Source organism: Morone saxatilis, unplaced genomic scaffold (assembly GCF_004916995.1).
Source record: "Morone saxatilis isolate NCDOM2014 unplaced genomic scaffold, NCSU_SB_2.0 Contig16, whole genome shotgun sequence".
NCBI classification, from domain to species: Eukaryota; Metazoa; Chordata; class Actinopteri; family Moronidae; genus Morone; species Morone saxatilis.
Window position 1 is genome coordinate 24,383,206 of NW_023339718.1, and position 11,117 is coordinate 24,394,322.

General features: G+C 39.6%; 2 protein-coding genes across 2 annotated transcripts in view; one reads left to right on the forward strand and one right to left on the reverse strand.

The window, feature by feature from the left end:
• Positions 1-10,133, forward strand: part of slc4a5a (solute carrier family 4 member 5a) — a 30,277-nt gene extending 20,144 nt beyond the window's left edge. Inside the window, exons 16-24 of the mRNA XM_035658455.1 lie at positions 1,966-2,079; positions 2,976-3,137; positions 3,459-3,637; positions 3,838-3,910; positions 5,339-5,407; positions 6,037-6,210; positions 6,693-6,866; positions 6,965-7,023; positions 9,968-10,133. Of these exons, the coding sequence (XP_035514348.1) occupies positions 1,966-2,079; positions 2,976-3,137; positions 3,459-3,637; positions 3,838-3,910; positions 5,339-5,407; positions 6,037-6,210; positions 6,693-6,866; positions 6,965-7,023; positions 9,968-10,133 (1,170 nt within the window). The remainder of the gene's footprint in view (positions 1-1,965; positions 2,080-2,975; positions 3,138-3,458; positions 3,638-3,837; positions 3,911-5,338; positions 5,408-6,036; positions 6,211-6,692; positions 6,867-6,964; positions 7,024-9,967) is intronic.
• A 698-nt stretch (positions 10,134-10,831) lies between these two features.
• The window catches only part of ogfod2 (2-oxoglutarate and iron-dependent oxygenase domain containing 2), a gene marked incomplete in the record, with an annotated part of 5,080 nt that continues 4,794 nt past the window's right edge, over positions 10,832-11,117 (reverse strand). Inside the window, 1 exon segment of the mRNA XM_035658710.1 lies at positions 10,832-11,117.

Sequence of the window (11,117 nt, forward strand, 5' to 3'; positions counted from 1 at the left end):
GATTTTTATTTATTATTACTTTTGTCAGTTTCAAGTTATTTCAGTGACCATTGTGGGTTTTTCTTTCTTTAACAGAAGGGTACCAACAATTTTGTCCATGTGTGTGTATACATATATAAAAGTCCATTCTCCGTGTATGTGGCTTCAAGTTTCTACATCACACTGTACAAGTTGCATACTGGACCAGGTCAGTGTACAGGTGTCCCAGGTTAGACTTGACTAATTTCAACCACCTTTTTTTGATCATTAGCATAATTAATGCAAATTGTTTTGTGAGGCTGCCTGTTCTGCTCCATTTGTGGGCAAGTTTTATGTAGGTCCTGCTGTCTTAAATCAGCAGACGAAAACATAACAAAGTTAGTGGTGATATTAGGGGACCCCAAACAATTATAAAATATTACTACTGCTGCCAATGATGTGCCATTAGAGCTGTGTCGTACTGTGACAGAAATAAATAGCAAATGGTTTGACATGAAGTTAAATGCCAAAAGAAATCTTGCTAAAGCAAAGCAGCCCGTAGATAGAAAGTCAAGGTGTCGTGACAGTCACAGAAATAAACAAGAGAATATTATGCAGCAGATGTTACACTGGCAGTTGTTATACTGCAGGATGTTCCCTGCATGAACACCCTGAGGCAGCTGTCAGGCCCAAAGAATTTTTCAAACCAGTATTGTGATGCCAAATTATGCCCAAAAAGAAAGAATTGTTTATATCCAATTTTTTCAGTACATTGGCATGCCATGATGATGATGATAATATGATCAACAGTATATTAATGTTGCATGTTTATTTATGTATTTTTATTTTTGTTGACTTTATTAACAAGTGGTTCTTGTATGAGACTCACTGTGTGGATCCTTCAGGTAAAAAAAAACATTTCCTTCCTCATAAATCATTTGCAAAGGCCTTATTTTTATCTTTTATTCTTTACATCAAAGATATATAATAAGAACTGGATACCGAACTCCAAGATGGCGCCTATTCATTCCAATGAAAATTGCTTGGCGCATACACCAAAAAAGTTTTCTTGCTACTACGTTTACTTCCTGGGTATGTGGCCCACAGAAAATATGCAACGTAGTGTTTCTCTTCTTGTCCTGCCTGTGAGTTCCCGCTCAGCCTATAGACTTTACATAGTGATGGCATCACAGATTTTTCTCAGCTCAAGGTAAGTTTTACAAATAGAAAACCTCAATGGATCAAAAACACAAGTTAGTCAGTAAAGAGTCATAATTGACCTTGTTTGCCGTTCAAGTTGTCCTGTCAACAGTTTTGCAGACATCTCTTTTATAATGGTAGTCTATGGGGAAAATTCAATTCAATTTTATTTGTATAGCGCCAATTTATAACAAATGTTATCTCAGGACACTTTTCAAATAGAGCAGGTCTAGAACGAACTCCTTATAACATTGCTCTTTAGGCCGCAGGGGAATGTTTTCACTGCAGTACCGTAAGTGGACACTGGGCAAAACTGGAAGCAAAGGCTGAGTGGTGCTGCCCTATATAATTCTACAGTATATCTATGGTTTGCATTCATGTTTACAGGGTGCCCTGGTAGAGCCTGGTAGACCCCCCCAACCCCTAACGCTGATGACTGTAGTGTAAACAAAACGATGTCTACCAAGCAGATTTGTCAGGCTTTGTCAGGCACATGGCACACTTATTGTAACTTTTGATAACCATTGTGCTGTTAAGTGATCGGTTGTTGATTGTATACACTATTGCTCACATCTGTCCTGCGTCTACACTGTAACTGGTAGTGGATAGTCAAACTGACAAAAAAGCAGATCCTTTCTTTTTCCAGACACAGGGAGGATGCTATTTAGACTCAAGTGAAGCCAGGCACAGCTCAGCTTTTTCACTGTTTATGCCTCCTATCTGACCTGCTCTGTGCTTTCTCTTCTGGAAAGAAATGTTTATTTCTCTCATTTGAACTGTTTTGTTTCTCTCTGTCTCTGGCACCAGTTGAGGAAACTCATCAGTGACTTCTCTATCTTCATGTCCATCATGACGTTTGTGGGGCTAGATATGCTGTTGGGACTCAAAACTCCAAAGCTAATCGTCCCCACAGAGTTTAAGGTACAACAGTTATTTTTCTTTTTTAGAAATATGATAACTGTAATATAAAACTAGCTGATCTCTAGTTTTTGACAGGATGATTGACAGAACTGATAAATAAGCTTTTGTTTTGGTTGACAAACGAATGCTTTCACGATTAAAGGAATGTTTTCAAATTTTGCAAAATACGCTTATTTGCTTTCTTTTCAAGAGTTGAGATGAGAAGATCAGTACCACTCTCATGTCTGTCCATTAAATATCAAGCTGGAAACAGAAGATGGTTAGCTTAGCTTATCCTAGCATAGCACAAACAGAAAACAGGGAAACAGCTAGCCTCACTCTTTTTGAAAGTAAAATAACCTGCTGACCAGCCCCTCTAAATCTCCAGCTTGTGATTTGTGGTTGGTTAGGAGTAGTCACTTCCTGGACTCCTGTAGTCACTGTGAGGTTGCCTGCCAACCGGCATATTTGTAAATGGGGCAGGCAAAACATTAGAGATACCTCTCAGTATAATGCAGTCCATTTCAGCACTACTGCAAACTCCAACCTCAATGACACTCTCTGAGTGTCAATCAAAATTGAATGTCAGTATCTTTGTAGGATTTATGGCTGGGCTGTTTGTATTAAATTGCATTAGATTTTATAGATGTACCTAATAAAGTGGCCTGGCTGCAGCTGTCCCCCCTCCTTACTGTCCTGTAGCATCATACTAAATGGACAGATATGTGAGTGGTATCGATCTTCTCATCTAACTCTCTGCAAGGAAGCAAATAAGAGTATTTCTCAAAATGTCAACCGATCCAGATACTGGTTGAAAATGTCTTGTATTGATCTTATTCTTTATAAAATGTCCATGCACCATTATGTAAATGAACTGCTTGTGGAAATAAAGTCTCCCACTCCCAATTTCCCACCAGCCAACTCGACCGGGTCGTGGCTGGCTGGTGATGCCATTTGGTAAGAACCCGTGGTGGGTTTATTTGGCCAGCTTCGTCCCTGCCCTCCTCGTCACTATCCTCATCTTCATGGACCAGCAGATCAGTGCAGTCATTGTTAACCGCAAGGAGAACAAACTTAAGGTATGTGTGCTACTGCTATACATTGCTTACAATTATAATAATTACTGATAATAAATTTAAAAAAAATTCAAAAAGCTCTAATTAAAAAAGTCCTAATTAGACATCAAATTCACATTTGAGTTCCCTTTTGTTGTATTTATGGATGATAGAGATCTTTCATAATTCTAAAATTATATCATTGCATGTTGTTACCCCTGATAAATTGCATGTATTCCATTTATAAATCATATTTATTTTTTAAGAAAAATATAACAAAACAAGGCCTATCATCCCAGCCTGATGAGGTCTATAAAAATGATCTGTGTCTGGTTTCCCTGGCAGAAAGGCTGTGGCTATCATCTGGATCTGTTGTGGGTGGGCGTCCTAATGGCTGTCTGCTCTTTCATGGGCCTGCCCTGGTACGTCGCTGCCACTGTCATCTCCATTGCCCACATCGACTCTCTGAAAATGGAGAGTGAGTCGAGCGCTCCCGGAGAACAACCTCAGTTCCTCGGGGTCAGGTTGGTCACAGTACAAAAAACACAGACCACAGGAATAAAAAGAAAATTGTAACTTAATCCTTAATCTTCAGGCTGCCACTGGCAATATCACAGTATGAGAGCAACACCTTGCTAAGTCCTTTGTATTAGAAATAGAGAGAAGCCTTGTGAACTTGACTTGACATACTCTTATGTACATGTAATCAATGTCCAATATACAGAGAACAAAGAATGACAGGCATTTTGGTGTTTGCACTCACCGGAGTCTCCATCTTCCTCGCTCCAGTACTTAAGGTATGAAGTACACGGTGGATGAATCACAGCGTTTGTTGTCTTTTTGTCCAGCATGAACAATACCTGTCTTTGTTCTGTGTTTCCTTTTGCTTGTAATCATGGTTGTAATGGAAGGCAAAGCCATCTAAATTCAGTTCACTCATCAGTTGGAACTGACAGGATTAAAACCTGAATAAATGCTTTCCTGACAATATAACAGATTTATTATATTAACAGATATTAGTGGTCAGTTTTAAAAAAACATTTTTCTTCTTGTGGTCAAGTTGATCATCTATGTTACTATTTTCACTACATCCCCACAGAACCCCAAGAGAAAGTGTTCAATATTATAAATAAATTAGACATTGTGAAATAAAAAGGTAAGATATATATTGTAACCAACAAATTGTGAAAGAGATCATGTTTATTTTATTATAATCTTTTGAATTTGTGTGCCACCTGTTGTTTCGTGTCACATTTTATGACGGTCATGTTGTGTCTCATGCCCCTCTTAAAGGTCCAGTGTGTAACATTTAGGAGGATGTACTGGCAGAAATGGAATATAATATTCATAGGTACGAGTTTTGTGGCCGCCATAGTTTCTCCAACATGCTTGGAAGGCTGAGCTATATTTAGATAGTTGCAATCTGCAACTTCACCTCTTAATCCTACACACTGGTCTTTAAAGCATTAAAAAGTTGCTAACAAATGTAACCAATTAGCTCCAGTTAGCTAAAGCAACCACAATGGCATAGTGAGTATGAATTAAGCAAGTAGGGACTGTAAATAAATACACTACACAAACTCAGTAATTGGCCTCTTCAGTTACCTACCGCCTTCTTTTATTGAACTGCTAACGTCATCATGCACCAATCAAATGACACAAGCAGCAGAGGTCAACATACTAGTAAAAGAAAAATGTGATTTAATAGTTTGTTTTTTTGTGGCATATAAGTCAGTCCGATGTCTTCATATATGAATATTATTTCAGCCGTAATACCCCACCTAGCCCCTCCCTCCCTCCCTCCCTCCCACCACTGTTGGCTCCAGCTAACAGGGAGGTGCTGGCTAAATAAGGCAGCATTTTGAAATAAAATGTGATAAAAAATAATAGTGTCATTAAGAAAAAGGCATTATGATGAAAACTGACCTTTGAAAAAGAACATTTCGAAATAAAGATTTCTATGACAAAAAGAATGAATGATAGTAACGTTTACTATAATTGAGGTGAGTTTGAATTATTTCACAATGTATTTGTTCATTTATAAATGCTATACAATTTATCAACTGGATTATTTATATCATAATTTATTTGCTATTAGACACTCCATACATCACTGCCTATAGTGTTGGCAATCTAGAGGCTGTTTGGAAGTGCTTTACAATAACTGTACTGTTCTGTACTGTTCTGTACTGAAATAACTAATGTTTTCTCCCTGCTGCTTGTAGTTCATCCCCATGCCTGTGCTGTACGGTGTCTTCCTCTACATGGGCGTAGCTTCCCTCAGTGGAATCCAGGTACACTGTGTGCCAGCTGTTGATGTTGTTTATCATAATAAATTGAGTTATTGTGGCTGGATATCTTACTTATTGCATTTTTGACAGCCGGCGGGAAATGGCTTATTTAAAGCTGCCAAGCAAACAAACAAGGAGGCAGAAAGGCAGGCATGATCCGCAGTGTGCTCACAGACTGAAGAGACAACAGAATCATATGACAAAATAAAAGTCTGGGGGGATTTGTTAGCAGCTCCTAAATTTTGTAAAAGTGCAAATTGTGTGAAATGGAGAAACAAGATACCAAACTCTGGATATATAAACTGCACCTGTGGATGGCTGTGTGTCAGTGTATGTTTCTGATTGCCAGGTGTCTCATTATAATATCCAATATCGAGAGTAACAATTACAATCAGAGGCGCATTTAGATGAGTTGAAAAACCTATAGCTTTGGGGTCGATGAGTTTGTGCTAGAGCAGGTGCTCCTGAAAAGTAACTTTCCACCAACTCACTGCACAGGCAGACTGAGCTGTGACGCATACAAATCCACCCAAATAATTTGGGATTAATCATTCATATAGGTCTGCATGTAATTAACCTGTGCCACTCAGACCTTTTGCTCTTCTCTCCCATATCTCCCTCGCCCTCTACAGTTCTGGGACAGGATTAAGTTGTACATGATGCCATCCAAGCACCAGCCCGACTTCTCCTACCTGCGTCACGTTCCTCTGAGGAAGGTGCACCTGTTCACACTGGTCCAGATCATATGTCTGGCTGTGCTCTGGATCCTCAAATCCACCTTCTTGGCCATCATCTTCCCTGTTATGGTATGTGATAAAATACATTTGCAGCGCAGCTTTTGATGACTTGTTGTATTGTGGGTGTAATAAGAGAGGCTGCTATTTTGAACGCTTTTAACATGCATCTTGTGTGATCAGATAATTTTATATAATTTAGTAGCACAAGGCATGAAATCAAGGATTTTGCCAGGCATCCAGGATGCTTTGAAGATGCTCCAGTAATCATTCTTGCAGAGATCTAACCAGCATTTTTTCAATAAGATATCCATATCGAAATTGATTGTTAGGATGTTAGCAAATATAAAGAAACATGACAGAGGTTTAATGCCAACTTTAGTGTGTAAAATTGAGTGTTAATGTTAAGAGAGGAAGTTATCTGATTTCACTGTGTATACCAGTGATTCATGTCATTAACAAATGCTTAATCCTACTCAGACCATATGAGATGAATGTTAATGGGAGTTAAAACAAGGCCTGTGTATCACTGAAGCTCTGTGCCAAACCCTCAGATCCTGGGTCTGATGGTCGTCCGAAAGATGCTGGACATGGTCTTCTCCCAGCACGACCTGGCCTGGCTGGACGACCTCCTTCCTGAGAAAGAGAAGAAGAAGAAGGAAGATGCTAAGAAGAAGGGGAAGGAGAAGGATAAGAAGAAGTCCAAAGCAGACGACAGCGAGGAGGAGGTGAGAAACTCGAGCTTCTGCTGCCCCCTGCAGGAATGATGGGTCATGACACAAGTTTCTGATGATCTGTGTTTGTGCGTGTGTGTGTTTACTTGCAGGACAAGTCCCACCCCTACTCCAACCACTCACCCAGCTCTGAGTCAGACTTGGATCGCAGGTACTGTGTCCTCAAACTGCACATCCCCTACAAAGATCTCGTCTACCCTGATGTTGTACAGTCTGAGTGGGGAGCGTACTGCCAGGCTGCTGCCACACACAGTGCTCTTTAACAGACACGCTCATCCTCTATTACACAGACATAGATAGGTACCTATTGTGTATCCTATGTGCATGGGAATATTTTGATCATACACAATAAATGTATACAAATTAAAGGGTCAATTCAAAGAAATTACAAAAAGAAGCTATATTTTCCCCCTTATCTCTAGTGATACTTACTGAAACACTGAGATATTTTTATCAGTCAACCAGCTCATGTGGAATAAATGATATGAATGTAGAATATGTGTAGATATTTAACGTCTAGGCTCTGACTTCATCCCAAACACCAAGTAGGGAGTAGATGATGTTTTTTCCCCTGGGAGCCTGCATGTCGATACTGGGGTTGATGGGACAGCTTTCAGGTGAGCAGTGTGGCAGCAGGCATAGCAGTTAGAGAGTGAGCAGACAACTGAAGGTTTAAGAACACTGCCGTGACTAAAAGGATGCTTTAAATCACTGGTTCTGAACCTGGAGCTCCTGACCCTCAGTAGTTGTTCCCAAAGCTTCACAGAGGTTTGTGAGGTCTTCTTAATTTTAAGGGGTGTAAGCAAACATTAGGTACTGCATCTCAGATTTTAATTTATTTTTGTGAAGAAAACTAAATAAAATGATCATTATTATTATTTTTTCAAATTTAGATTATTATTTAAGAAGAATGCGAGATACATTCACAGAGCCTTCACTCTTCAGGCGGCCGCAGGGTGAACAGCTTCACCTCCACTGTAATGTAATGGTAGCAGCAGTCTATGAGACAGATATTAAAAACCTTTGCAACTAAATCTCAAACTTTCAGCATTGTTAGATACCATTACAGGTAAGTTGTAATATATTTTTGTAATTTGGGTGAATTGGCCCTTTAAAAATATGGCCCAAACTACATCTTTGTTGAATGGCTCATCAAAAGCCTCAAACAGAACAATTGCACACTAACTTGAACTGTCATGTCCTGTCATATACCGGGGTATACACAGTAGCATGAAAGTAGTCCATAAAAGCCCTTATTTAGTCGTGGGGCTGCGTTGCATTATAATTTAGTGCTTTTAATATAGTTTCCTGTTAAAAAAACAACCTATTAGCTCAGATGTGTACTGTGTTGTTTTCAACCAAATAATGTTTTGCTGTATTACATGCCCTCTAACAAGAAAATGCCCTTCTTTTTTATCCCTTCCTTTGTTCATTTTTAGATTTTCAGAATAAATGTAAATTATAACCATGGTCACTTTTGTGGGTGAACATGTGCATCCACATACAGATTATTCATACCTAACATTGTCCTCATAGTCCAGTTTCCTCATGTTTGGGCTCCTCTCCATGCACTTTAAGGCAATGCAGATGATTGTTATGTTATTAACTGTATAATCCTGCTGCTACTCTTCCTGTGTCATGTGCCAAGTGTCTCACAGTATGTGCATTGCGCTACCATTTGTACATACAACTCATTATATATATAAGCTATATTGTAATTCTTCATTGATGTGTGTTGTTAGATTTGAAATATTCTAAAAGGTAGTGACTGGCTGATGAGCTGAAATGCATGCTGTATAGTTTGCTTTGTGTCTCAAAGCCACTGGTCAGGATTTGTTAGAATAAATAATGTGAAATTAAAATAGATAATGTGTTTTCAATATTAAATCTGTTCTATATCTAGTGCATATAGAGGATTTATTGCAGGCCAGTTCATGTCCAACTGTATAATTATCCACATGCAACATGCATCATTGTTTTGGTTGTTTCTTTTTCCTCCATGTGCTGAGTCTCTTTAGTAAATCTGCGATGCTCACCCCTGCATGTGAACTGTGGCCTGACCCTGGCTTTTTGTTCTCTAAACTACCCTCACCTGGAGCCGCAGCAGTCTCAGCGGAAACGTTATCATTGCAAGTGCAGCTGATGAGGCTATTTCTGCTAACCTTCTCAATGTGCTAAGCATTTAACCACAAATACTTTGTTTGACTGTGTTTTTTTTCCTTTGTGGGAGATTAAGAATTTCAAAATTGCCCATCATGTCTGCATTGCTTTGAAAGAGGCATGGTTTGGAATGGACTTTTGATTCTTGATTAATGCCAACTGGGATGTTGCCAATTGTGAATGTAGCTCACGCAAATTACACTTTTTATTGAAAGCTTTATGCCTGCCTTAAATGCATTTCTATCACCAACCCTTCCAAACCCATTACTTGTTCAACAAATGACTGAATGCAAAACCTGATCTGGAAGCTCTTTTTTTACCAAACTCTACTGACTTAAAGAGTGCAAAAGGTGTAAGGTTGGTGGCTGATTTGCATTAGTATACATAAAAACTCTCATTGGATGTCAAAACAAAACTGTAGTTTAATTTGTGAACTATTAAAACCTGATATTTAGTTCAATTAAATGTAGTCATTAATGTAAAGCCAATACACTTTCACTTTCCTATTACCACTACTTAAGTTGCATTTAAACACACAGTTCATATGGCACTGAAATGCACTTCCTGCTCCACTAACATACTGTCAGACTAGTATAGAAATTGTGGCTGGGTCTTTGCTCTCCACTGGAGAAGTGTCTATCTTGGGGTGAAGGTTTTCAGGGCCACAACGAACCGATTCCCATGTTCATGGTATAAAACCTTTCCCAGCCTCAAAGTGCTCTCTCCCAGTCTTAGCCATTTGGCATTATGGCCACAGACAACCACTACAGTCCCTTCTCTCTTGCTCATCACTGACACGAGCTGCTGTAGTGTTTGGCTGGGGTCATGACGGGCCACATGGCTGGGCTCCTTCAACCCCCCCCTGGCCTCCTCCCTCAGCCCTCAGTGTTTTTGGCCGTGGGTGTGTATGGTAACTGGAGCTTGCCCTTCCTCAGCATCACCCTCCACCTGAAGATCTCCTGCCCGTCGTCTCCGGCCATGCCAATGGGGCGAGGGATGGCCTGCCCCGTGCCCCAGGTCAAGATCGAGATGGAGTCGGACTACGACTCGGACATCGACCACCACCGCCCTCGGGACATGAGCAGTGAGACCACGTTATAAGGCGGAGGCTCGACGTCTTACTGACAGGACATGACTATGTGTGGGCAAACTACTCGATGCAGCCAGTGCTGACCCACGGACAGTACAGGGTGGAACAGACAGACTGACACCTGTGAACAACTGACACCTTCACAGACTGGCTGAAATGGGACCGATCCAATCAGTGCCACTGGAGAAGCTTCTGCTTTAACACTGGTGCATTTTTGTCAGATATTGCTTTGAATTATATATTAAAAACTAAATTTATTTATTTACATGTATGATGTAAATAGCCATAATAAGAGAGGAAATATTTATCTGTATGTGCTGTATAGGATAATATATTTGATGTGAAAATATTTATCTTAATACATACTTACTATATACTGAAACTGTGCTAATTACTCCAAATCCAAACTAATCTTGAAATCAGTATAACGTCAGAACTTATTGTACAATAATTCCACATCAGCTGTGTGAATGTGAAAACAGGCACCGTGTTAGTAAGAAAACCATTTGCCATGAGGTTGTAAAGTCTACTGTACAAAGCCATGCCTTCTACTGTACGTTAGCCTTTGTATATTTGTGTTTTGGTGTTTGTTTGAATATGTGCCACTGATCCCAGAGAACCACTCTCCTTGCCCCGTTTCCCTCCACTTCAACACTCCATATTGGCACATTAACCTGGAACAAAAAGAAACAACCAAAAAGTCCTGATGTTCTGATGTTGCTGAAAGGGATAGATTTATTGTGCAAGCTGTATCGGACAGGTTTATATTTGTTTTTACTCGCAAAGACTCTGTATGAGAAAATAATTAACCTCCACCACAACACTACATGCATATGACAATAGCAAGAGATGCACACACAATGGATATTCATGAACTGACAGATATAATTTATGTAATTAAAATTCCATTATTCCAAATGATGTGGCCTGTCTTGTGTTGAACATCATGATATTTTTCTCCTGTATCTATAGCATAACTGAGATATCTGTGACTT